Source organism: Aulonocara sp. 'chitande type north' Nkhata Bay, linkage group LG15, assembly GCF_057382095.1.
Source record: "Aulonocara sp. 'chitande type north' Nkhata Bay isolate Kocher_YH1m ecotype deep benthic linkage group LG15, A_spYH_male_GT1.1, whole genome shotgun sequence".
Classification (NCBI taxonomy): domain Eukaryota; kingdom Metazoa; phylum Chordata; class Actinopteri; order Cichliformes; family Cichlidae; genus Aulonocara; species Aulonocara sp. 'chitande type north' Nkhata Bay.
This window is the reverse complement of record NC_141358.1, coordinates 11,910,923-11,938,847: the sequence shown is the minus strand read 5'-3', so window position 1 is coordinate 11,938,847 and position 27,925 is coordinate 11,910,923. Positions and strand designations below refer to the sequence as shown.

Below are 27,925 nucleotides of genomic sequence, written 5' to 3'. Positions count from 1 at the left end.
CTCACTCAGCACACGCTGCTGACACAAACACCTGAAAAATATGTTGTATGGTGAGAAGTTGCATCCCTTTCCCCCCCCACTGCGTGTGCATGTTGATATCACAAGCAAAACATATCAGTATTTTAAATGCACTGTCAAAGGAGGCAACAATAAATGTAGTTTTGAAGAGATCATTCCCCCCTCCTTCTGCCAAACACTGTGACTGTGGGACAGTGCCTTTAGATGACTGAAGTACCGCTTGCACAAACAGTGAGGATTTTCCCAGGCACTGGCTGTTCTCCTCATCTGTTTCCTATTGAGCTTTTGGGCATCAATGCTAATATATTTTGTTGCTGCACAAAAAAAGAGTTGTCTTTGTTTCTATATTCTTCATGTGTTCTTCGAATTTCATCATACTTCTAATGCTGTCATTCACACAGAGTAATAAATCTTTTAATACAGCAGCACAAAAAAATAGTTTAAGGAATAGTTGCATTTAAAACTCTTCCTTATGAATGTTTTTTTAATCTTCTGCCCTTTGTGATCAAGGTTAAGAAGAGGGGAAGAGATTGACAGAACTAAAAAAAAATGAATTGAGGTTAACACGGTGATTTGAGTTGTACAGTTAATTTCTCTATCTCTCTTTCTGCCTTGAAGCAGATTTTCTACACTTGCAGTTTGGAATTCTTTCGACTGTTTGACGACCTCTTCTTTCATCTCTAACAGGAAATGAAAGTCTGCAAGAGAACTATGTGCAGGATAGTAAGATGGGCTTTGTCATCAATGCCATCTACGCCATGGCTCATGGCCTTCATGATATGCACAAGGAGCTATGTCCGGGACAGACAGGGCTCTGTGAGGCGATGGATCCCATTGATGGCAGCAAGCTTCTGGACTACCTGCTCAAAACATCCTTCAGAGGAGTCTCGGGAGAGGAGATTTACTTTGACGAAAATGGAGACACCCCAGGAAGGTAAGAGGAAGAAGAAGCTAATAAAAAATTAAGAAAAGCCAAGAAATGAACATAGAGATTTGATATCACCATCTGGGTCACAAAGTGCATTTCCCCTTCTCCCACTCTCCAACTCATTAGCACACATGTGTGTCCCAGTCTTGAGCATGAGAGGATGTAATTAGTCTGGACTGGAACAGATTTAGTGGATTGTCCACTGCGGCAGTCACTTTCATGTCTTTACAGTCCAACGGACAACATTTGACAGTCAGAAAACACAGCCGTGTCATTCCTCTGTCAGCTGGAGGTTAGGTGCGGCGCATCCTGGTTCAGTATAAAAATGAGGGCACACTGTGCACTGGTATGAGCGCTTGATGTCACATAACAGAGTTGTAAGCAGTTTGCGGCTTCAGATAAGAGGAAAGGCTTAAGCTGTGGAGTTGTTATCATTAAATTACCTTTCACTCTGATTCTCTCCTTTCCCACTCCCTCTCAAATCCTTCCCTTTCTCACTTAATAAGTGTGTTAATACGCAGTCCTCCGTCTCTCCTCAAACATCCAGGTATGACATCATGAATTTACAGAGCGTGGGTGATGATCGCTATGACTACATAAACGTGGGGTCGTGGAGCGAGGGCATCTTGAGCATCGATGACAACAAACTGTGGATGAACAGCAGCGACATGGTTCGCTCAGTCTGTAGTGAGCCCTGTTCCAAAGGACAGATAAAGGTAGGGATTCAGATCCTCCTTAAAGTAAATTCCCATACGAACTCATCCGTATCCTTCTCTGAGATATCACCTCGGCACATTTCACACTCTTCCAGAGCGACCTAATAATCATTTAATGTTTGAGAAAAATGCAAAATTTTTCACGTTTTAGAAGACAAAGAACAATTAAGAAGCCTTTATAGAATTTAGCTGAGGTTTAGTTGACAACCAGAGCTTTATGCGATGACGTAAAGGGCTGTCCTATGGATTTCTCAATCTTGTTTTTACCTCGCCTTAATAAAAATAGACTTAGCAGGATAACTGAGCTGGAAAATACTTTGATCCAGCTTCAGGCACAACAAGAAGTCGGATTCTCTGAGGCTTTACAGGAAAGAATAACTTAACTCTTTGTTGCGATGCATAAAGGTGTTCTTATTTCACAAAGCCGGAAGAACGTAAAGCTTTAAAAGACCCAGACACAGTCCTCTATCAGCTTGAAGGCTGAAAAACTGTAAAGAATACTCCAGTATCATTGCTTTTTAAACACTTCTTAGTTTTATAGACTCTTGTAATACACAGTGCAGCATTCAAAATGTTTGCATTTTCTTCAAGAACTCAATCTGCCTTCTCTGTCTGATAATGAATCCGAGTCAGTCTACTTGCTTGCTACTTTATTAGAGGTACACCGAATGAAGGTGATCCACACTGATTAAATCAATTTTATTAAAACGTGTTAATCTATCACACATCATTTTGTGGCAGAGGGTGAATATTCCTGCTTGTTAGACTGGGACAATATTGGTACAGATACAGGCTGGCTGGAGAATACGATTCATCCTTATGATAAAGCACTTATAGACAAATTGTCAGTGTTCAGCACAGGAAATAGTTATTCTCTGTGTATAGGGATCAACTAGAGTTGACCCCTTTTAACAATACTATTCTTTCTCTTCCTCAAAACACTGGATCAGAAAATCAGAGATTATCATTGTATGCTGATAATACCCTTCTTTGTGTAGGTAGTGCAGTTTCCTCTTTACCACATGTTTCCACTTTTGAGTTGTTCCGCTTATTATGTGAATATAAAATCAAATGGACAGCAATTAAAAGCATTCTGCCCTCCCGTATACCAGAATCTTCACGTTGACGTGTCCTCTTGTACGTCATCCACTGTAACACAAAATTGTCAAGGTAAATACAGGCACATTTGAAACCTAATGTAATTTCCCACACTAACTCAACGCTTTTATATCAATATTTAAAATGGACATACTCACTTGGGTCGATATTTACTCTTTTATGATCCCTTTTGCTTCTTCTGGCTATTTCCAAATTTTAGTATGCACTTCTAGTTCTCTCTCTTGGTTTGATTATGCTCCTTCCGTCTCTTGGAGATGAATAATATGGAATATTTTGCTGCCTCACAGATTGCAGGACCTAGTAATTAAATTTGGAAGGTGTAATTAAATTTCTTTTGCTACTTGCTATACTGGTAACAAAAAAAAGTGCATGCAGATCTTAAAGGGCACAACCATTTGCCATTTTCTAAATTCCAAATGCAGTATGTTTTCTTTGTTGTTTCTGCAGTACAGTTATGGGGAAGTGATGTTTGAGTTTGAAAGAAAGGTCTCTGTGTTTAATGGAATTTTGAGATTTACAAGCAGAATGTAATCTACCGTGATAATCTTTTTTTTCTATCGCAAATTAGGATTAATCATGTGGGCATGCAATGTCCCATCGGGATCAGCACTCCCTACAAACCCATCTTAAAAATGATTTGCCTCATCAGATCAATACTAGGACAAAGTGTGAAAAACTTTGCGTGGACTTCAGCACTCCACCTACTTCATATGTGTTCATGTGCATGAAGGTTGCGGATGGAAATGGGGGAGGTCAAGTAAAGACATCAATATAATCATTAGGATTAAGCATTGGGGGAACCACAAATGTCTAACTTTCCAATTAATCTCTACTGTAATTAAAAAGAGAAATGTTTTAAGAGCTGAACCGGTGCCCTTACTGTACATCTGTTCCCAGTAAATATGTCATTGATTTTTCTTGCAGTGAATCTTAATCCTTTATTTGCTTAAATCACATGCTGGCAAGAAGGCTGCTGATGCTACACTGTCCTACATTTTTAAATCCTCCTCCCATTACAAATGATTTAAAGAAGGGATAATGAAGGAAAAGAGAAGTCTATGTAAATATGACAAACACGGATAAGTTCTGATGTCACATAAAAAGTTTAGGTTTGCACCATAAACTCACGGGACTTGCGCTCTACCTGAGCGAGGAGATGGACCGTTTGGGACAGTAAGCAATAAAACTGGTTTTGAGCAAAGGCTGAATAAATGCCCTCATTTCCTTCATTTGGGGACAATTGTTTTCAGACTGGCTATGCACCAAGTTGCCTCGAGGGAGGGTGCATCCTCTCTCCTAGCTGCTCATGCTTCCCCCCTCTATCTGCTTTGTTTCGTGCCCCACTTATCACCCTGCTTTACATATCACAGTGCTGGTAACAGCTTCTTTGGGAGCAGAATGTAAAAGCAGCCGGCCTTGTTTTCTAAACACTCTGTCTGGGGCTCAAAAAACGCACAAACAAATCCTCATTTTGATATCCCCTCTGTGCTGATTAATTATTTAGGTTGCTTAAGGTGAGATGTGCTTTTTTTCCACGGCTCAGTGTAGTGACTTGCTACCGAGCTTTCTTTGGCATGTTGTTGACTGTGTGTTGTTTCTCTGCGTGCAGGTGATTAGGAAGGGTGAGGTGAGCTGCTGCTGGATTTGCACCACATGCAAGGATAACGAATATGTCCAGGATGAATTTACCTGCAAGGCGTGTGAGCTGGGATGGTGGCCGGATGATGACCTGGCAGGTAGGAGAAACAAAAACAGAAACTGTGTTTGTTTTTATTACATCGTTCATCCACACTCCTTGTCCATTACCCCTGAAACGGTTCACACTTATTATTTTGCCCATTTCATGCGTTTACCCTTAGCTCAACCACAGTACTTTTAGTGGGGCTGACTCCCCTGTTCTCTCAATAGTCATCTTCCCCCACCGTAAGGCTATTCACACAGCACCTCAGTGGTCTAACAACACCTTTTTCACCATGCAGGTCCTATGCCCTTGCTTTCTTCATTTCCTCAAACCTTAACACCACTCCCTCAAAAAAATGCTGCTGCTCATTTCCTTCCTCTCTGCTCTTGTTGTGACCCGGTGCTTGTTCTGACAGCGATTTATAAAGTTGAGAGGAGCCCTCAATTCCCAGGTGTAAAATCCTATTACTGCCATGAGAGGCTTGAGGATACATTTCAGCAGTCTGTCAAGAAAGAAAAGTTTCCTTCAGTCTCATTACATTTGAAAAATACTAATAGAGAGAGGTAATATGCTATTCACTGAACAAGGGTTTACAATTGTGAATGTGTATTTTTGAAAATATGCAGCAGAAGAGTAAATTTCAAAGGTCTTCCCAGAGCTTAGAAACACAAATAAGCGATTTGAGGATTGTGTTAGATAAGTGAATGCAGATACATTTCATCTTTGCCACCCGTGTCTGTTTGCATGCATAAGGGCAAAATCATCTGCAAGCTGAGCTGGGTGTGTGGCCAAAAGAAAACAAGCAACAGTTCTCTGTCCCCACTTCCCCCTGCATTTAAATGAAACCATGCTATAAGAGCTGGTTTACACCTTGAGATGCTCATTACTACCTTTCTGATTAGAATCCCCAGAGGACGACAATTTTGTTTATTTTAAAATTTCATATGTCTTATGATTTGGCATATTAGGATTTAGCATGCAGACCAGAACTGGGTTCCTCCGTGAAGTCACTGTAATGCTATTAGCAGAAGCATGTAATTTATGAAGTGTTAAGCTGGGGAAGTCTAGGGATGTCATTTTTCTCCAATTAAGCTCTCCAGACTTCTTCTCTGTGTTGGATGATGAGTATGCAGGGCATCATGACAGAAGAGAAATAGAGCTTTGGGGTGTGTAGGATGAAAAATGCAAATGAGTTCCTATCAGTGCCATAGCGCAAATGTTGGGGGCACATGTATGGGCAGCTATAGGTGTACAAGGAACTACATAAATAAGAAAAAACACATCTATTAATATGGTCATCAGCATTTAAATATTGTCAAATACATTTAGGACAGTCTAAGAAATCCAGAATCTAAAAATTTCAAACCTTTTTTTCCAGCGTGTTGTTATTGCTGTGTGAGGCTTTGGCTCTGAGGTTATACAACATTATTTCCAACACAGATTTTTCGTTCTCTTTATACCTTGAACATAACACAAAGACTTACCATAAGAAGTATTTAACATATATCAAGGTTATTAAACTTTTCTGATGCTGCTGAAAGTTCATTTTTATTATCATATAGAAAATGATGTCATCATGTCAAATTATTCACTGAGAGTAGTTTAATACTGTAAGTGTTAAAATAAAATTCCGAAAACCAAAATGTATTTAAAAAATTGCCTTACCAGTGAAGTCTATTTTCAGTGTACAACCATTAACTGTTACCCAAAAAGACCGAATGCAACAATTAAAATACTGCAGTATATATATGTATATATATATATACATATATATATATACACAATAATATGTGCATGTGGAAGGCACTAAAATCAGGCCATTGCCAACACTCTGATTTGCTTTGCCCACTCTTTCATTCTCCTTGACTAACTGCTTCCCACCATCTTTTAATGCACCTTTCATTCAGTAAAACTAACCGCAGGATGAATTAAAAAATTGACCGAACACTGTTTCCTCTACTGTTTCCAGGTTGCCAGCCCCTGCCGTTGAAGTATCTTGACTGGGCAGATGTGGAATCTATAGTTGCTGTGGTTTTCTCCTGCGTGGGCATCCTGATCACCTCCTTTGTTACCTTTGTGTTCATCCAGTACCGTGATACACCTGTGGTTAAATCCTCCAGCAGAGAACTCTGTTACATCATCTTGGCAGGCATTTTCCTAGGCTACATCTGTCCATTCACATTAATCGCCCGTCCCACAGTGGCCTCCTGCTATTTGCAGCGGCTCCTAGTGGGCCTTTCATCTGCCATGTGCTACTCTGCCCTGGTGACCAAAACTAACCGCATTGCACGCATTCTGGCTGGCAGCAAGAAAAAGATCTGCACCAGGAAACCCCGTTTCATGAGCGCCTGGGCCCAAGTGATCATTGCCTTTATGCTTATTAGTGTGCAGCTAACTCTGGAGATTACACTCATCATTCTAGAGCCCCCCGAGCCCATCAAGTCATACCCCAGCATACGTGAGGTCTACCTCATCTGTAACACCAGCAACGTAGGCATGGTAGCGCCGCTGGGCTACAATGGCCTCCTAATCATGAGCTGCACATACTATGCCTTCAAGACGCGGAACGTGCCCGCCAATTTTAATGAGGCTAAATACATTGCCTTTACCATGTACACTACCTGCATCATCTGGTTGGCCTTCGTGCCAATCTACTTTGGCTCTAATTACAAGATCATAACCACATCCTTCTCCGTCAGCCTGAGTGTAACAGTGGCACTGGGCTGCATGTTCACACCCAAGATGTACATAATCATCGCCAAACCAGAGAGGAACGTCCGAAGCGCCTTCACCACATCTGACGTGGTGCGAATGCACGTCGGAGATGGGAAGTCTGCGGCTCAATCAACAAGCAACAGCTTCCTGAATATGTTCCGCCGGAAGAAGACTGTAACAGGCAATGCCAAGTGAGTAACCTTTTGTGCTTTTTCATCTTTCTGTTTGGATTTCATTTCTGGGGTCACTGGTTAGAGACCAAAAAGGTGACTAAACTCTCAAATTGGAAAAAAAAAAATCATATCAAGCTATCACTTTTTTATGATGTGTTTGCATGTCAGTGGTCTGTTTTCATCTTTCCAGTACCCCAATGAGTGTTTGTATTTATGTAGTAAAAACTGGTTTTTAGGCACATCCCCCTCCCCCTGAGAATGAAATATCATCAGCGAAATTTAATAGGAAAGTCAAGATGGGACGTTTGCTGTTATTGATTTAAAGCTGAAAGGCCATTCAAACGTGTCAGGGATAATGAAAGTAGAGATTTCATGTGGCGATTCTAGATGTAAGACTTGCATATAACTTTTTTGAGATCCACAGCAGTGGCACATGGACAAGTGACTAAAGTAAGGAGCGGGGCAGAGAAGGAGAGTGATCCCAATATGTTTAAGTGTTGTCTCTTACCCTTGCTATGCAGCCTATCTAATCTTCTAACCCTTCAACCTTCTATACTGAGGAGCGCACTGTCAAGTGTCAAGGCTGGCAAATGTTTTGGAGTCATTCAACCTCTTTCTTGGAGAGCTGCACTGCCAGTTTGTCTATTTTATAATACAGTCTGGGGAATAATTAAAGTATCCACCATTCAGATAATCACAGCAACAAGACAGCTGAAAAGTGTTAAAGCTGAAATCAATTTTTTCTACAAGCTTTTTCCCCAATACACTATGACACTAAAAAAATCTTTAGGTCAAAAAGATGTGCTGAAAGTAATTGTTTTTTTATTGATTGGTTCTCATCTTTTGGATCATTTGTTGCCAACCTGCCTGGATTCTAGATCTCATTTAAAGACATCATTTGATAGTGTGATCCTGGCACTCCTGAGCTGGCAGTGGCAAAAATATTTTTGACTATGCAGCCCTCCAAGAGGGTGATCTGCCACCCTGCTGCTTTCGGTTTATCCTGAATTAACCTCACATTTAACTTTTCTCAGCATGAACACCCTCCCCTCACCACCTCCCCGACTAATCACATTAGAGCCAGTCCTAGCTCATTCTCCGCTAAACACTGTGTCGTCATCAGGCCAGTCCGGGCAAAACCCGAAATACTTTGCAAATGCATGCACCCCTCTTTAACAATAAAATTAGACAGTCAGGAAGAAGACAAAAATAAATGAGATGGATGGCTCTTAAATCTGTTATTTCAATGTCTGACAAAAATGTATGATCATAATGCTGTCTGCAGCACATTATGAATCACTGTTTGTGAGGCTGATAAATGTGACGCTCTTTAGAGGTCATGAGTGAACACTTTAGCCAAGCTCTTAATGTCAAGTCACGTACTTCAAAAGTATTTTAACATGCAATGAAATGTTGAAATGCTGCTGCTCTGTTGTCTTACGTTGCTGCTATGTTGATGTTGTTTTTCTGCCTTCACCTCCTGGTTTCCTGTGATAGTAACTTGGGTTTTTATCTCGTTCATAGTTCTAATGGCAAGTCTGTGTCATGGTCTGAATCAGGTCCAAGACACCCTCCGAGGGGGGGGAATGTGTGGCACAGACTGTCTGTGCATGTGAGGAAACAGGAAGCCGGCTTGAATCAGACGGCGGTCATCAGGCCCCTAACTAACACCCCCGACCCCCACAGCTGTGAGCCCTCCACCTGCAACACTGGCACCGCCTCCCAAGATCCCCCCCCAGAACCACCTGGCACTAAACCTCTGTACAACCTGACGGAGGAAGACGACGAGGGCGACGCGCAGCGCCCCCTTTGGACTCCAACTAGCACTGATCGGCTGCGAGGGCGGGAGTCGGATTTGGATGAGCCGGCTTCTCTTTTGCCCTCCCACTTGACAGGCCACACCACAGATCGCTTGCACAGGGATGTGGTGGACACGCACAGCTCTCATGCACCTGCACTGAATGACCGCACTGCCAAGGAGGCAATGCCTGCCAACGAGCCTTTGAGCTTGACACCCTCTCACCTTCCTTCAGCTCCACAACACGGGGCATTTGCAGAAGAGGGGCTTGAGGATGAGGAACTGGACCTCTTACACGGCTACATTTATGACGCCAAGGAGGAAGGGGAGAGGGAGGATGGGGAAGGTGAGGATTTAATTCAAAACAAGGCAACACTGGAGGATTCCCTAGCTCTGTCTCCCCCCTCCCCTTTCAGAGACTCTGTGTATTCAGGGGACTCTGTCACCGGCTCCCCCATCATCGATTCGATGCTCGGTAGCCCCTCGGTCTACACCGCCGACATCCTCCGAGACTACGCACACAGCTCCTCAACACTGTGAGAGCAAAAACCAACGCTGGCACAGCGGCTGTCAGCAGACTTGAGCATCACACAGAGTGCATTACACCGACACACACCGACACACAACACGTGCAACGATCCGATTTAACATTTCGAGTTTTTAACATTTGTTTATTTGCTCTGACATTTGCTTGCTTAACTGTATTTATTACTCTGCTGTTATCAGTAAGTGGTTAATCGAAAATACAGGTAGACCACAAATTATCTACGAGTGCTTACGTTTCTGAGGGGCCGTGAGTGCACAAAGCCTTCCTGAAAAATGTAAAACTGGGACGCGTGCCAAAACTAGTCAGCTCTCACGCCAAATTTTTTAATGAATGAAGTAACACGGAGAGTCATAATAGAAGATGTAGCTGTGGTTTTTTTTGTTTTTTTGTTTTAATAGAGACAGTGCAATTGTAGAGTCTGCAAAAAAGAAAACACGGCAAGAGAAACACAGTAGTGTTTGCACAGCGCGCTTACACATCACAGACCAAACTTTCTCTAAAGACTGCAATAGCTTAAGTGCATTTCATGCCAGTTTTGATTAGCTCTGCTCTTCTGCTGCAGCACATGCACAGGTCTGTTCATGTGTATAGCAGTCAAAGCTTCATTCAAGAAAATCAACTTTTCATTGAGTATTCATTAAGTAACTGCACTCTTTCTCTAATCAAACCTCATTGCAGTTTATATATTACAAATTAACAAGAAAAGTGAAGTATGTTGTTTGAGTATTACATTTATGTGCCGCAAGGTGTGCTCATCACAAAAGTAGTATCAACGAACTCAGATCCTGCTGAAGACTCGCGCTGTATGATATGTGACTATGGTTACAATGTGCCAAGCAAAGTTGTTATCAGCCTACAGCCCCCGCTTTCTGTTTTATTTATTTATTTATTTTTATGACGTAGCTGGTAAACAGGTAAATAGGGTGATTGTAGATGATGGCAATGCTGTTTATTTCGTTTACACTAAAACCATAACCCTGAGAATTTTTACGCGCGTGGGAAATGACAACAGAAAAAGATTTTGCTTTCCATGCTGTGTGGATATTTCCCACATTTTCTGAGTTTGCTGTGTCATTGTAATGGAAAAACACAGTAAGTTGTACAAGTTATCAAAGTTTGTAATACTGTTAAGCCATCTCTTGTTTTTCACGCAGGTGGTATGTTTGTAATACTAATAAATGTTTCTATATTTAGAATGTCGACAGAAAAACAAAGTTTATACATTTTGCAACTGTCCTCGGATACTCGTCAAAAAGCAGTGTGTTTGTTTTTTTGGGGTAAATTTTAAGTTGAGCCAGTTGTATCCTCTTGAACACATTTGGTTGTAAAAGTAACCAATGATTGATTGCTTCTTGTAACGAGATGATACATGTTTCAATTTTGTTTAAATCTTGCATTATAAAGTTAAGTAATTTAATTGAGGTTAAGTTTCTTAGTTCTTTTATCTATAAGAATGCAAATAATTTCAAAGTACGAGACTACACAGTACGTAGTGCAATTGTATTGTATTTCCAAATGTTTTTAGTCTATTATAGTGTAAGTTGTTAAATGATCTTAACCAGTGTAAAATATATCAGGTGCCACCTGAAAAACACTGTCAAATCTAGAACGAAATAGGCCTTTATGTTTTGGGTGAGCTGAACATGAAAGATGCTGTAAAATAAAAACAAAACTTATATTAAAAAGACTGATTACTGCCTATATTAGCTGAAAAAACCAAACAAACTAAAACTAAAGTTATATTAGTGAGTCAAACATATATCCTGACACCCCCCAAATGATTCTTTAAAATGTTCCAATCTGGCCGGCCTGCAAAATGTGAACACTGTAGGGAAAGAGGGCATGCATTTTGGACCTCATAATTGCACCGCATAATGCACTGTGTTGTAAGATGTTAATAATTGCATGAAGAAAATAATTATTCAAATTGGCCAAAGATTTCAATTGTCATCACTTTTACAAGCCTCTTATTGACTGCCCTTTCATATCACACAAATAATATGTTTGAGCCAGTGTGTCATAAGTTATATTATATAGTAAGTTGCATGATATATTAGCCATGCAGTCTGCTTTTACAAACACTTGTCATTCTAAAGAGCTCCCTTGTTTGACTTTGGTACTGTAATAGAATGCTATCAATGCAACAAGTCTGTTAAATTTCGTTCTACCTAGATGCCAGGGGCATGTCTAGACGGGGGTCATGGGGTGGCACCATACCCCCATTGATATTTTCTTGAATACTTTACTGAACTTCAGGTTTAATATACTTGTACTTAATGTACGTATTTCTGTGTTATCCTTTTTCCTGCTTATATGCCACTATATTTTAGATGCAAATGTTATATCTTTAGTTTTTTTATTTTTTGAAGATAATTTCTATTATTAAACCTATAGGTCAGGGGTGTCAAACTCCAGGCCTCGAGGGCCGGTGTCCTGCAGGTTTTAGATCTCACCCTGGGTCTACACACCTGAATCAAATGATTAGTTCATTCCCAGGCCTCTGGAGAACTTCAAGACATATTGAGGAGGTCATTTTAGCCATTTAATAAGCTGTGATGGATCAAGGACACATCTAAAACCTGCAGGACACCGGCCCTCGAGGCCTGGAGTTTGACACCTGTGCTATAGGTCAAGCAAACAAAAAATATGGAAGAAATTAAATACATCAACAGCTGGAACATACATCAATGGACCAGTAATTGTAATATATAGTTATTGTAGTTGTTTGGGCTAAACACATTCAGAAATTCTAATCCGATTCTATATAATGTGTACCCTTACTTTAGGGTTGTTTTTTTTCCAAAATATATTTTGATTATGAAACGAGTGCACTATTAAGTTGCTTGAATAGGATGATAACTTTCACTTGTGTAAAAATCCTACATGCAAAACATTTATCCAACACAATTTCCTGACCTGTACCACCGCATTTAAAAAACCTGGGATCATGCTTGCTCCTCTGGCATTAACATCAGCACAAACCTGTGCACTGGGAGCTTCATAGCATGGGTTTCTACAACCTAGTATCTCCTGTAGGTGTAAACTGTACGTTTTTTCCATGTAGTTAAAGTGGAAAAACTGAGATCTTTTTTTTTTTTTTTTTTTAAAGATTTCTATGTCTATTAACTTGATTTGAAATGGAATATCCTTGAACTTCTTTACATCACAAGAAAACAAGAATTTTGAGGTGTTTTTTGAGCTATTGTGCAATGGTTTTATTATTTTTGGCTCAACTGAGATAGTATGGGATGTGCAGAGCACCTTTACTAGAGAGCCATGTTTTTCAAATTAGAGGTTTGGTTCCACTGAGGATTCCTGAGGATTTTTTTTCACTGTTTGTTTTGTTCTTTCACTTAGATGTGCTAAAATGACCCCCGCCCCGGCAATTTCCTGAATTTAGCACGCAAAATATTTTTTTTATTTTTTATTTTTTTTCGAATACGAAACCAGAAACCATGATTTCCGCATGAAAAGCTTTATGTACTCGCACTAGAGGGAGAAGCATACTGTATCAAGATTTGCATTTCCGCCTGAGTCCTGTGACTTATCAGGTGGTTGTTGAGCGTCAGGAGGAGGAGGGGGAGGAGGAGTAAAAAGGAGAATTAGAAAGTTGGGGGGAAACTCGAGTACTTTCTATCGCATCTGGTCTTCAGCTGTAACACCGGCCTAGTCCTCCGTCGCTCCTCGCAGGACATCTATATGAGCGAGAAAGCAGAGGTTGCCTGAGTTTGAGAACAGCTGTCAGTCTCAGCATGGCCGGGGGCTCGGTGTCCGAGTGCAAGGAGTACTTGTTTAAAGTGCTGGTGATCGGAGAACTAGGTGTGGGCAAGACCAGCATCATCAAACGCTACGTTCACCAACTTTTCTCGCAACACTACAGGGCGACGATCGGGGTCGACTTTGCACTCAAAGTTATCAACTGGGACAGCAAAACGCTGGTCAGGTTACAGCTGTGGGACATCGCAGGTAAGGACACGCTCGCTGACGTCATTATAATTACGTTTCAATAATGGATCCGGTGATTTTGGAGCCACGAGATACCAAATCTAACTTTTCCGTGCGTCACGTGTCACATTGGGGAAGTTTCACTTGAGCACGCCACATCGAGACTTCAGAGATATGTTTTATCAGAAAAATGATTTAAGATGATGATGATGATAATAATAATCAACCAGAAAGGCAGATTTTATTTATCTATTTTGCAAAGAGTAAATTTTTAAACCCGCAGATGGCCACGAATTCAACGGCGCACGGGGGGAATTTCCAGTACAAAAGACCAGTTGATCACGTCTGCTGTTCTCTTGCCCACTTTATGATCACAGCAGCTCATAATTGTCAGTGGAATGTAGGTCACGTTGTTATTATCGACTAAGCCCCGCCTCGCTAAACTCGCCGTCATATTGTGGTGTAATTCTCACCACGGCTTACAAGTGTCTTTTGTTAAACTGGTCACGATATCCTATCACTGTTACCGTCCTGTGATTCAAACGGCCTGGCTCTGTTTCCGAGAAGATTTCAGTAAACTTAAGTAACTTGGCACACAGGCCAACCTGTGCATTCCAGCAGCTTGAGTAAGCAAGCTGAGAGGAATCAGAGCAGTGTAAATACAAGTTTCCTGCATGCAGGCGGCACTGCTCAGACTCCCAGTGTTTGTCATCTCCAGGCCCAGAAATATCACACTGTAAACAAAAGAGTCTGAGAATGACGCGCTTGAGAGGACAGGTGAGAGAGAGGAAGTGAGCAAAGATGAGAAGTGAGCAAAAAAGACCGACCTTCAAAACGCAAGCAGGAGCCAGGCTGCCAGACACGGTCTACGCTGCTCTTCAGTCAGAGGGAATGAGGGTGTGATGTGACGTGGGTGAGGGGTCTCTGCACTGTCCCATTAGCCTCTATCTTTTCATGTTTGATCCCAGTGCCAAAAATCCATCTGACACTGGGGCTTTTGAAATTCAGAACTGTGCTGACTGCGTTGCAACTCCCAGCTCTAATTTGTGATGGTTATCTTTGTGTTGAACATAATGAGATCATGTGACTTAAGGGCCATTAAGAGTGTGACCTCGTGGAAATCGTTGTGGAACTGTCAAATTTTAGGGCATATTTTAGAAATTTTACAGTATTTATAAAAGGCAAAGTATAAACTGAGGCAGTTTACAAAACGGAAAAATAATAATTTGTCTCTTTTTTTGTATCAGTAGTGAAACATATATTACGCTTTTCAAAAATGGCAAGGTGAATAGGACTGCAGTTATTTTGTGTGTTTTCTTTTCTTTATTCAAATGAATTGACTATTTATTGGGAAAAATAAATACTTGATTAAAAAACTGTCCAAAGAATGCGACAAAATTAGGTTTTATTAAATTTTAAGCCCAAATCATCACCAGAAAGGTTTAAAAAAGCAAACAAGTACTTAACAGCCTGAGCCGCTGCTGCCTGAGAAATAATTTCAGTATCCATCAAAGTGGCAAATTGTGTTCCTGACATTTTTAAGTTAGATAAGATTGCAGCTTTTGGCATTTCTGACAGTCTTGTTGCTAAAATGCCGTTTCAAAGTTGTTGTTTTCTTAAGGCTAATAAAAGAGCTTTTAAAGACTAGAATAAGGTGAGCTCTATAAAGTAGCCTAAAGAGACAAAAATTCCATGTGCTGTGGGTAAAGCAGAGAATTTTCAATGAGAAAAGTCTATATGCCAGGAGGTTTGAAGTGGGACAAATTCTGGGCGTAAGTCTTTCTACTACTATTCTGATAGTCTTGGATAAAAAAGGTTGTTGGCTTCTCATCTAACTGTGTTTTTACTGTTGTTGTCAGTCTGAAGTTAGATGCAATGGGTTAAAGCCATTGTGGTTTGATTACAGATGTTTAAAGAAGTGAAAAACAGGACTTCTATAACCTATACCTCAAAGGAATTTTTGGTCACTGTGTTTGTTCCTCATCTTGGTTCTTGGTTCACAGCCTGTCGTACCGCTTTGGTGATCTTAAGTGCTGGATTAGTATCACATTGTTGGATTAGTCAATAATTTTAGAGACCAAACAGGGTTTCAAGGGTTTTAAAAATGTCTGTCTGGCTATTATATAAATTTTTCATGATTTAAAAAAAACCCAACAAAAACAATCCCTGCCTCTAGATATGTTCTATTCTTACTTTTTGGCGGGGTTGAGCAGGTCCTTCCTCTCCCTCAATCAAACAAAGCTCATATGCTGAGACAGATCAGGACAGATGGTTAGAAGACTGCTGTTTTTCTTTTATTTATTCCACCGCTTACAGCAGTGACAGAAAGGGGGCGAACATTTGGGTGTCGGGGGGGGAGTCATCACAACAACTTGCATGTCTGTCACAGAGTGAGTGGCAGTGCGGGCTCAAGTTCCCCACCATCACTTTGGCCCTGGCAGCACAAGCTCAGTGTGCAGGAGCATCTGTGACTGAGCGCCAGGAAGTGCTGTCTGCCTGTCACAGACCGACAGCACTTGATTAGAGGATCTGCGAGGGTAAATAAAAGCCTGACACACACACACACACACACACACACACACACACACACACACACACACACACACACACACACACACACTTTGATAGGCTGATATCATTAATTAAGACAGGGGAACATGCTAGTATAGATTAGGGAAGTTGTGTGGATCTGGATGGCCTCACCAGGTAGGACGACTCTGTTATTAAACTGCGTTATTCACACCTACATCAAGGCCTGCCTTGAGGACACTTTGAGGATAAAATAAGTAACGACACGTGGGTGTAAAGGCTAAAAGCTCGAGGTGTAGTTGCCAAGTCATTAAGACCATTAATGAATGGCCATTAAGCCATTTAATGTACAGAAAAGGAGGAGGAATAATCATCTTGGCAACACTGAAAGCAACTTCAGAGCTTCTTTGTCTTTTACCGACCTCACCAGTGATTACAGTCTAGGAGGAATAACAGTAATCAGAGGACTGTACAACATCGGGGAAGTCAGTGTGAAGCATGCAGGTTTCCCACCCCTTTTCCACTCTCTCCTGGATTTACTCAAGCCAGTGGACACAATGATTACCGCTATGGCATAGAGTGAAAAGGCCTGCACCTTTTGGGCTCAAACATAGAAGTGATGAACGGTTTCACATTAATGGGATGTGTGCAGTGACTCCTATTGCGGTCCAAACTTTTTGTCCCATTAGGATCCCTCATTTCACCTGAACTTATTATACCTCAATGATAAACTTCTCTTTATCTCATAGCGCTGCCGCTTTCTAACAGGGTTTGAAAAAGTAGATGCTACCCAGGACGAGGTTTCCAACACAGGTAAACTAAGGAGGAAGGAGAAGTCTAATTTTTAATTACTTTTGCAAAAATACCCCAAAACTGAAGTGTTCTGTACAAAGAGGCTCTTATCTATTTGTTTGCACAAGAGCCAAAAAGGCTGGCGAGGAGCTGTAACCGATTTGATGATTTGATGCCGAATGTGTATGTTATCAGTAATCTGAAGAAACAGTCACTCATTTCGATTACAAATAACAAGAAAACAGGGAAAACAAATCAGTTTTCCGTTACTAGAAGGGATTTTTTTCAGTCGCCCATTGTGTTTGATTTGACACTCTAAAAACTTAATGGTATGACATTAAGCATATTGAGAAAAACATATACCCGTGATCAAAATATGTAATGTTCTCAAACATTTACACAACTGATTCATTTGCTATCAAAACAGTTGCTGATTAATTTTCTGTCAGTGGTCTGAAAGATTCATCTTCTTGCTGTTTGTGCTCTACTCGTAAACGACCGAATGAAGCCAAATCACTGCCAAGCAATTTAGCTCCTTTTGCCAAGTATGACAGTGCATACTAAATGTGACACTGAGACGTTTTCAAGCGCACAGTGTGGCAAGCAGTGCAGCCATCGACGGAAATGGAAGCGAAGGCAGAAAACACAATGTACCAGTCGGTGCGAAATGAAAGGAAATACCAAATGTAAGTATCTTTGTAAGGTGTTGGACAACCTCAAGGTGCCAGAACAGCTTTGGTGGTTTTCGGCATATATTCACACATCTGAAGTCTAAACTCTCTTGGACAAGCTGAGCACCATTCTTCCAATTCTCTCATTTGGTGATGATGAAGACCAGTGCCTCACACCTAAAGCTTTTCGTTTCCAATTGGGCGTCCAGATGCAAATCCTGTAATGTGTGATTCACCTTTATTTTCACACTCTTTGCCTCTCTGCTTTCGGACATCTGGATTTGTTGTTGTTTGCCCAGGTTGTCCTTTAATATGCCACTTATCTGTTTGTATATAACGGGAATAAATCTGATGCTTGTCATCAAATGTATATCTTAAGTAGATCATCAGTCCTTAGATTGATTAAGGATTCAGTCACCTGGGCCTAGAGGCCAGTCATTGACACCCAGGCAATCGCTGGTTGATAGGGAACAGTGCGTGCTCCGGGATCAGAGAAAGACTTCCTAACCACTTGCCAAGTGGAAGTGACTTAATTTGTGACGTACAATCCAAACGGAAACAAAGACCATTAACCTTCAAAGTATAAAATGAGCCTTTTGAAGTATTTGGTTGCAGCAGTAGGGCACAACTTTTACCTAAAAGGTGAAAGTTCTCTGTTTCCAGCACTTTTTCAAGTTTCAGGAAAACTCGTAGACTAAACTCAGGCAAGTCAGTGTCTTTTATTCAAACTACAGGGAACTGTGCTAATGTGCTAACAACCAAAGGAATCACAAGGAGATTTTTAATACAGCACCCTCTTTGTAACCAGTCCCCTTTGGCGTTGTGTCAGGAAGGTCATCCGGTTGCCGTATTACCTCATAAGTTACCTGATTTAATGGTAGAGTGGTTGTGTTCTTTTGGCTGTTATCGGCAGTTGTAGTAGTAGTAGTAGTTACTGACATTTTGGTCACTTTTTGGTGTATTCTTACCACCAACAATAGAGGTTAAGACCAAGAAACCTCTCCCTACCCGTTCTATAAAGTTGCACAGATTCCCACTGGGCTGTCAGCGGCAGTAGCACTGTAATTATGAATTAAATTTCTAAATTAAGGTGCACACAAAAACCTCTTAGCACAAAGTGAGGAGGGAAAAAAGGCTGTGGATTCAGTTCAGACTGTTCAGCGGTAAAGGCTGTAGTAAGCTGTAGTACGTCATGTCTCACATGCTGCTCTGAGGAATTTGAACGTGCCAGTCATGTGTTACGTTCTTTTGAAACTCATGCTGAAGACTACCTTCGTGACTGGGCCCAATGTTGCTACTTTAGTGTTGATGGGGGGAGTGTGCGGGGAAGTTTTTCAGCCAGTTGCTTCCTAACAGCAGACGGTGACTGCTGCTGTTGTTACTGCCATGTCTGGCTTGGACAGTTTCTATGGTAACCCACCCACAGGATAGCAATATCTACGAACGAAGAGGAAACTAGGGTTGCTAGGGCTTTGGATAATGATGAGACTTCGCTTTATTTCAGTCTCTCCCACACAGCAAACAGAGATGATACAGTGAATCTAACTAAACCATTTCAATTTCATCAAGTACTTCTGTAACTGAAAATTTATGAAGATTTCATAAGCAGAGTGTCTAACTGCACTTGAGGTCATGCATCCGTGTTTATCAGTGTGGTCGACTGAATTAGAACAACCCTGTTTAAAGCCCTTGAAATTCAACAAAGTTGGTTTTCTCTCTGGGTAGATTTAGTTTTCCACTTCTTTAGTTTTCGATGCTGTTGCCTAATATTGTGCTTTTAATGCAGAAGCACACACCTTTGTACTTTCCTGATATCTCATGCTTCTCTGTGGCATGCTCTGAGTAAATACGCAATTCTTGCTCAATCCATTCCCATGTTTTTCTGCTGATTGGGTTAGGAGCATATGACACTCGTTACTGCTTTTAATGTAATTAAATTTGTTCTTTTTTTTTTTTAAATAGTAAAATGTCCTTGAAAATTGCTTTTACAGGAAAGTAAAGCAGCTTGATAGATGGATCTCAGATAGAAAATCTGTAGTCTGTATCCATTTAGAATTTTATTTCCTATGAAAATCCATACAGTGAAAACTTTTTTTAAGCTGTAAACGCGCGAAGCAGAATAATTTAAAAGAACTGCAACACAACAAAGGCCAGGCATCGCAGGATTTGCATTTAACTTAAGGTTTGTGACTTTTAGTGGTTCCACAGTGTAGTGGTTTACACATTTGCCAGACAAGTGGAAAGAAAAGATGGGAAAGAGCCTGGAAGGAGACACAAACCTCTTGAATCATGAAGGGCATCTGATGTAGAAATCTGCCAAATCAAATACGTGGAGCAGCTGAAACTACCTAAGGTTACCTAAGGTCAGTGACTCACATGGGAAAAACCACAGCAACTTGGGAATGCCCTGAAAAGCAAACAAAAAAAACCCAAACAAACCCTTAGACAATCGTATAGCAGCCAGGTATGTGGAGCAACCACAGCAGTCGGAGTATCTGAAAGGTTAGTGAGTGATATATGGAAACCTTGCGAATACCCGAAAAACTTCTAATCCAGTTTTTGACAGTTCAGCAACTTATTGCTTATTGTGCAATGTTTTTCCCCCCCAAATTCAAGATAGAATCATAAAACATAAATTCTTCAGGACAGTGTTACAATTCTCGCCAGCAAGCAGGCACAAAGAATGTTTTCAGGATTTGTTTTTCCAGATCTTGTCTGTTTTTGGACCTTTTGGAGAAGATTGGATTGATTTTAAATATGCTGTTGTTATACTGTTCCCTAATCCAAATTTTTTTTTTTACTAATCTGAATAAAACATGCTCTACTATATTTTAAATCAACTAATACAAGTGAAAATATTTGTAAATATCAAAACTAATCAGTGGTCAGCATTGTTCTGTCACTCCATTTGGGCAAAATCATATGTCGTCCTATAATACCTTGCAATGAATGAAAAGAAAAGAGGCCTTAAAAATTATTAAGACAGTACTTCCATCTATATTCTGCCCTTGCCTTCGCTATCCTGGATGTATGAGCTTTACAAGGCTTGGAAATGAAAGCCTTATTTCAGTCTATCGGCTCTTTATCCCACTGTGTCGTGTCTCTGGTGAATTCACCTGGGGTTATATCAGCTAAAATTAGACTCTCAATTATGAGCAATTACCGTCAGGCCTGTGGGCCCCACAGTGTATTCACTCTCTTGCTCACACCCGCACTGTGCCACGCCACTCCAGTTTATTGCGTGACTGGGTAAGTACAGTAAAGTGAAAGTGCGCTGGGTAAAGCTTTGCTCGCACTTCCTCAATCTCATTTTTGCTTCATTATTTGTTTGTGACTCAATAATAGTAAAGACTGCAAATTATCTAACACGCTGAATACTTGGAACTTTCCCTGGAGCAGTGTAGCATAAATATGTGCTAAATCCATCACATGTTATCTCAAGCTTATCGTGGCCTGCTGTAATTGCAGACACTCGATCTAAATATGATAAACGAGCAGGTGCTTTAAAGGCTTCATTTGTGGTAATATGCTAAGTAACTATACCTCTGGGGGTGACCCAATATTTGAATAGTTAGTTAAGCATAGCATATGGACTAAAATGTCCTCAGCAGCACCAGCAGCAGTCTTAATCATGTGATTACAAAGGCAAGTTCAAACTGGATGCTGTTGTAAATTTGTCCCCATTAGAAAATTAAAAGACCCATGTTTTTCTTACATGCAAGGGCATTTAAGAGCCAGGACCTCTTAGAGGAGCTGATGTTGCCTTACAACTAGGAACCATATGCAAGAGAGCATATGTCCGAGAAACTGTTCCCATAGAGATAAGATGGATATGATTTAAAAAGTAGAAAAGCAAACATCCTTATCTAAGTTTTGACGTTAAAGTGCTTTTGTTATATCTGGTAAATTTAAACCACTGGCTCTTGACAGGAAAAAGATTAAATCTGTGGAGGAATCTCCAAAGCTGTATGTCTAAAAAGGAGCTCATGCTTGTGCTCAGTCCTACTAGCTACTAGTGGTTTTAGGTTGGCGCAGTACTGACACACTGCACTGAAATATTTAGACTGGCCCATTTAATGAGTGCGAGCTAAAGCCTTGTAACATTATAAAAAAGTGTAATCAAGTAACCTAATAAGTCAAATATATGCATATATAAATTGACAGAGTAAGTTTTATTTTGAATGCGATGTAGTGATGCTGGTATTTAACTCATCTCTGCTCTATTGCTCTGCTGAACAAGGATACTTGCCTGCTGAAACATCAGTGGCTTCCATGCATAAACAATTCAAATAGAGCTGTGTCCTACTTTCATTTCTTTTATTGTTGCCAACAATTGTCTGAGCCTACTAACAACCCAGCACCTGATACAGTTCACTGCAATCGGTATATTCCTGGCCTATCGGGACTGTCCAGAGATATGAAGTATCACAAGTTCCAAAGCTGTTGCTACTGCTACCTTCTGGATGTTGCTTTGCTTACAAGCTTGCAGTATTTAAAAAAAAAAAAAAAATGGGTGCCCTTCATCCATCACTTGCATCAAAGTATCAACTGCTTGACTTCCCATCAAAGACCATAAAGATGAACCATTAATGATGCGGCAACCCCTTAATTCTTACAGAGACATTTTGGGAAAGTAATTAAGACCTAAGGTTATCTAGTTCCTAAGACAGTTTTGGTATTTCAGCTGCCTGATAAATCTGCACACTATGGATGTGTAACACTTGCATGTTCCCTGGAAAAAGCCTTTTCCTTTGTACACCTTTGGAGATGTGGTTTAAGCACATTTTAGAGTGTACAAGTGCATTGCATGTGCTGAACTCCCTGCACACCTGGACTAAAGTGAAATAACACAGGAAGGTTAAAGCATGTAATTCAGTTCCTAGTATTATTTACTTACCCCCAGGGAGTATTTCCTCTTTAAAGTTTCATTTTAAAAGTGCAAATAAGAAAATGGAAGTACTCAAGTACTGAGGTTTCAGTTATAATTACAGTTATTCTATGAAACTGTAAGCATTTCCATGATGTTTTGGCATTTAAAAAGCATTTACTGCACTGAGTATAAAATCTGTATTCTTAATAGTTGGTTGATTTAAGGATCCATATGTAACAAAACCAAAGGAAGCAATTGGTCTTCACTGGTTGTAAAACTCTTAATGAACTGGGGTGAAAAACTGCCTTAAAGTGATTCAGATTGAAAGTGACACACCTTATACTGCTGATAATTTCCCTTGCTTTGGCTTGGTGAAATATCACCTCAGATTTTCTTAGAGAATAACTTCAGAGAGTAGGCTTATTATAGTGGCAGATTACTCCCGTCATTCATAGTGTGTGTGGATTAAGCCCGTGGCAAATGAGAAAAATAGGTCAAATAGTAACCATCTCTATCCTCGTCATTTTTGGCCACATTTAGAGGCGAAATTATTTCATTTCTCACCAAGTTGTTACAAATTGGAGTAAGAAATGACAAGTCCGAGTACTAAATATTTATTTCTTCAGATACTGTTCTGTTCATTTCAGGTGAATTATCACGTCTTTGCAGGGTCCATGATTTTTTATTTTATTTTTTTTCCTCTCTCACAAACTCCAAATCATATTATTTATCTTTTAGTTGCTTTTAGCTGTTTTGTAAAAACTGTGCATTTACCGCTGCATCCTTTTCCCACCCCTCAGGTCAAGAGCGATTTGGGAACATGACGCGGGTGTACTACAAAGAAGCCGTGGGGGCATTTGTGGTGTTCGATGTAACAAGGGGCTCCACATTTGACGCCGTGTCTAAGTGGAAGCATGACCTAGACAGTAAGGTGAAGCTGGCTAACGGCAACCCCATCCCCTCAGTGCTGCTCGCCAATAAATGTGACCAGAAGAAAGAGAACTCCAACAGCACAGCTCTAATGGACAATTTCTGCAAAGAAACTGGCTTTCTGGGCTGGTTTGAAACCTCGGCTAAGGTGAGAAAGTGCCAGTGGACAAAAGCCGTTTAATTTTATATGCATTCCTCTTTAGAGCTGGGTGACGCTCTTCTTTTTAAACTTGTGTCCTCTCATATTTATTCTGCACTTTAAAACATCCTACAGCAGCATGAAATGAAAAGTTAAGGCAGGCTGAAATATTTCCTTTAAAGTCAGCCGAGTCATTGTTAAACATGATTAGTGCTGGATTCAAATCACGTTTTACACGTGAATGTGACTTGTGTTCAATAACAGCTTTGTGCTCAGTGCTCATGTAGCAAAGTCAGAATAAAAGGAGATACTTATTCTTTTACTGAACAGATTTTTAAAGACAGGAAATCCTCAAAAGTTAATCCAAAGAGAAGTGAGACATCTTCTGTGTGGCGTAATCACGTTAGGTTGACTGTAGTTATTGTGAAATTGTTACACGTTCTTGTTTTTTTTTTTTAGTCAGAAGCCGATTCAGCAGTTGTTCATGTTAGCATTTTTGATTCAGAATTCAGTGTTACATATGGAGGCTTGTAAGTAATTTGCATTAGATTAAAGGGCTGCAATCTGTTTAATGACTTAAATTAAATTACCAAATACATTGGAACAATGAAATTTCTTTTCAAAAAGACAAGCATCAATCCAGCTGTCTTTGGCATGCATGCATGCATGCACAATATCTGGTAAAAAAAATTTGTTGGACAGCTGGTGTGATAAGGTATCACATGACAGTGATGGATGTTACAGCCCAGAGCTGCAAGGATTAGAGGGATAAAGGTTTGAATGATAATGTTTTGTAGTGTTTCTTTTCAACTTGCGCCATGATGTCACTGGTTTGCTATTACTATCTTGAGATTGCTGCCATCTTGCACTTGCTTTGTAAGCTAATTCTCATCTCTCTCTTCCACACACTTTCATTTAAAGGTCCCACATCCTACTGCTTGGAGATATATTAATGTTAATGTTGTTTGTTCTCTACGCCCTTTTAAGGGACTGTTATCCACGTAGAAAGAAGGGAAATTCAGATACGCTCGTACTTTACAAAGTTTAGAAAAATCTTATAACTCTTTGAGAGTGGATTGGAAATAGGGCCTTTAAAAGGTAATTAATTAACTTATAAAATGTTCCGATAGGTATAATATTTCCATCTGAAATAAAGTGTAGTGCTAAACTTAGTTGTGCTAAAAGTTCTGTGCCTCAGTTGTTAGTACATGTTGTAGAACTTTGTTTTGTGATCATGAATATTCTACATTTTAAGACTCCAGGGAGACCTCTTTTTTTTTTCTCCCTCAGTGAGCCTCTTCCTTCTTGGAAACTTCAAAATGACAAGCCGATAAACCGGGAAATGCCTACAGTCACGCACATGTACATTTCAAATAACAAACATCCATTATGTTTCCATGTTGTGGAATGCTTTGATGACTCTGGAATCAGCTGTTCCCATTTAGCTCATTCTAAATAACTGTTGTTCCTGGAGCTGTGCTACGTACCGAGTAATGTGACGTGTCTATGTAGGCGTGTGATGAGTGCAGAGCCAGTTCCTTTCTGTGGGTTAATGTTTTGTGTGCCTGTCACACTTGCACTAAACTCAACCCACAACAACCTGCGACTGGGATTCTGTTAATAAGTGCCAAACTTTCATGCTGATTTAAATGACGAAGAGCATATTTTCCCTAATACAGTACAAGGGGAAAATGCAATTTCACGGTGAACTATGAGTTATAATGTCGTCAACAACCACATGCCATTACAATTTATTAAAAGAAATTACTTTAAGACTGGCTTGATTGAGCTAGCATACCAGTAAGTACTGTTTTTAGCTCAGTAGTCTTTAATAGAATAAATACTACAAACCAGTTTATTTCATTATATTTTAAATCTTTATTTTATTTCTGTTTGCCTTTTTTGAAAACATCTTTGCTACTGTAGAGTCTGAGCAAAATCCATAAATATTCATTACCTCTTCAACCCATGCTATGACAGCTTTTGGGCCACAGTGTGAAGGACAAAGGCAAACAGTGATTTTCAGCCTGTCTCTGCTGGTCTCACTTTTGCCTTCTGTTACCCAGCTAAACAGGCTGGTTCACATAAAGGGCTTTCGTGAACTTCTGAAACTGCTCTGAGGACCATAGTGCAGGCCAAGGCAGAGGAAATTTCCAGTCTCCATACATACTGTGCTGCAAATGACTTTTTGTTTTAATTATGATTTTTTTTTTTATCACCTCTCTAATATATGCTTTGACCTTTCTATAGGACAACATCAATGTGGATGAAGCTGCTCGATTCCTGGTAGAGAACATCTTGGCTAACGACAAAGGTTTGCCATATGAGGAGAGCAATGGAGACAGGATCAAACTGGACCAGGAGACTGTGGCTGCTGAGAGCAAGTCAGGCTGCTGCTAACACTCAATCCATTCACATTAGCCTCCCTTTGGCACCCATCCAGCCTGTGGCTTCTGCTCTCTATTGCAGCCTTGGAGAGGAATATATTTTTTGGGGTTGTTTTATTTTTTGTGTGTCTTCAAAGCTCCAGGAACTTCTCTCTTCACTGATGCCCATTTGACCTCTGTATCCGTAGTTTTTACACAGATACATTTTATTTAGATTTGCCTTAACCGTTCCCCTTCTTGTATCTACACGACTCTTTCAGGATCTTCGGTGCTGTCTTCATGTTAGGGTGCATTTCACCACCACCAGCAAACCTCGCCTCACTCACTCACCCCTTGTTGTTCTGACAGCCTCTGAAGGCTCGAGACTGTATCACACTGAAGAAGGGTTCAATCTAAGCAAAAGGCTGAGAAACCCAAGCTCTAAAATAACCTGTAGCCTTTCAAAGTCTGTGTGTTTTCTTTGCTGTACTTTCTCTCAGCCTCCTTCTGTTTATTTTTGTCACCCAGCAACAAAAAAGTGTCTCAGAACCAACGCAGGTGGACTTTAATGGCCCTTAATTTTTCATCTTACAGCAGCAAATCATGTTTGTGTCTGTAGCTTTTCTCTTTTTTTAGAGTGCCGTGTAAAAAAGCAAGTAAATGGGCATCTTAGTTAAGTATTATCTTATTAGAAATGTGTTGTCTTAATGCCATATTTTCTCTAAAAGTGCCTTAATTGATTCATATTTTAGTGAGGCAATGGATCGCGCATTTACTTTACACAGAAGTATACAGCCGGACAATGAAGTATTTCAGTAATATGAGTAATAATAAAAACTTTAATGATGATACTAAATGAGACAATAGGAAACCTTTCTTTGATTGTCTCTCCACTGGTATGATAGTATGTTCATGTATGTTTCAGTATGCATTTTTAAATTGTGTTGGATTATGTATTGTATAACTTTGGAATTTGTGAAAAGCAGAAACGGACTACAAGGACTACGCTCAATCTGTTGAACTGTTCAGATGAAATGCAAAGGATTTTTTTTTAAACACGTTTACATGTAGAAATACTTAAACAAAAAAACAAAAAAAAAACTCAAGACCAAAACTAGAATAAACATTCGAACAGGTTTGTGCTGTCCACTTGTGATTAACTTGTCTGCTCAACTGTATGAATTGATTAAATGTGTTTATCGGAACTCTATACATATGTAACAAGAAAAGGACAGTGTACATTACCAATCTTTTATAACCAATCAATCAATCATGTTGCATAATCTGCTGGTAGATTGTATGAATTAGTAAACGTATGCCGATCCGTATACCTAAAAGATCATAGCAGTATAACTATTCCTTATTATATTAATACCCTGCTTTTATTGGCATGTAGAAATTCAAGCATGGCTGAGCTGGGAATATTCTCCTAGTAACAAATTTCATATTAGCATTATGAGCACAAGCACTAATGCTTGTGAGGACTTGGATCTCTTCATAGGAAATACACACTGCAATTGTTGATCAGAAGTGCTTTATTAACACTAATTTTGAAAACTATATATACCACATTTTAGAAAACACTATACCCATTGTGTTAAACTTACCTTTAAGTAATTCAAAGCACTGATGACAGCTGTATTTGTGAAAACTACAGTGTGTGTGTGTGTGTGTGTGTGTGCAGGGTGCTCCATGTGACTCCTCTCACGAAACAGTGTGTGATAGTCATCAGACAGGGTTCTCTCACTACTAGAGCTTGTGCTCTTCCACACACCTAGCACAGAGATCTGCCAGCTGTTAAGCCTACAAGCACTAGTGTAACTTTTTTCATTGTTGGTACTCCAGTCTGCTTCCTCTTATGAAACTCTGCGGCATATTCTGTAGTTTTAGGTAGTAATGCTTTTAATTTCATTTAATGTTAAGGAATTCTTCTAATATATCAAATATACACCGCTTTCTTGTGGTAGATGGGAAGATGCTTAAAATTT

General features: G+C 40.1%; 2 protein-coding genes and 1 long non-coding RNA gene across 4 annotated transcripts in view; 2 read left to right on the top strand and 1 right to left on the bottom strand.

Moving 5' to 3' along the window:
• Positions 1-12,013, top strand: part of grm1a (glutamate receptor, metabotropic 1a) — a 35,947-nt gene extending 23,934 nt beyond the window's left edge. For both annotated transcript variants that reach the window (XM_086264185.1, XM_086264186.1), the window contains exons 5-9: positions 706-952; positions 1,494-1,662; positions 4,391-4,517; positions 6,432-7,368; positions 8,875-12,013. In XM_086264185.1, the coding sequence (XP_086120311.1) occupies positions 706-952; positions 1,494-1,662; positions 4,391-4,517; positions 6,432-7,368; positions 8,875-9,688 (2,294 nt within the window). In that variant the 3' untranslated portion in view covers positions 9,689-12,013. The remainder of the gene's footprint in view (positions 1-705; positions 953-1,493; positions 1,663-4,390; positions 4,518-6,431; positions 7,369-8,874) is intronic.
• Positions 2,354-14,619, bottom strand: LOC147312606 (uncharacterized). The gene is made up of 4 exons (XR_015125038.1): positions 14,468-14,619; positions 4,471-4,510; positions 2,919-3,078; positions 2,354-2,811 (listed from the first exon to the last, which is right to left on the bottom strand). It is a non-coding gene; the product is annotated as an uncharacterized LOC147312606 (long non-coding RNA).
• rab32a (RAB32a, member RAS oncogene family) lies at positions 13,269-27,073 on the top strand. Its single transcript, XM_086264187.1, has 3 exons — positions 13,269-13,661; positions 23,303-23,580; positions 25,822-27,073. The coding sequence occupies exons 1-3, from the start codon at positions 13,448-13,450 to the stop codon at positions 25,969-25,971; spliced, it is 642 nt and encodes a 213-aa protein (XP_086120313.1). The 5' UTR covers positions 13,269-13,447; the 3' UTR covers positions 25,972-27,073.
• Positions 27,074-27,925: the final 852 nt, after the last annotated feature.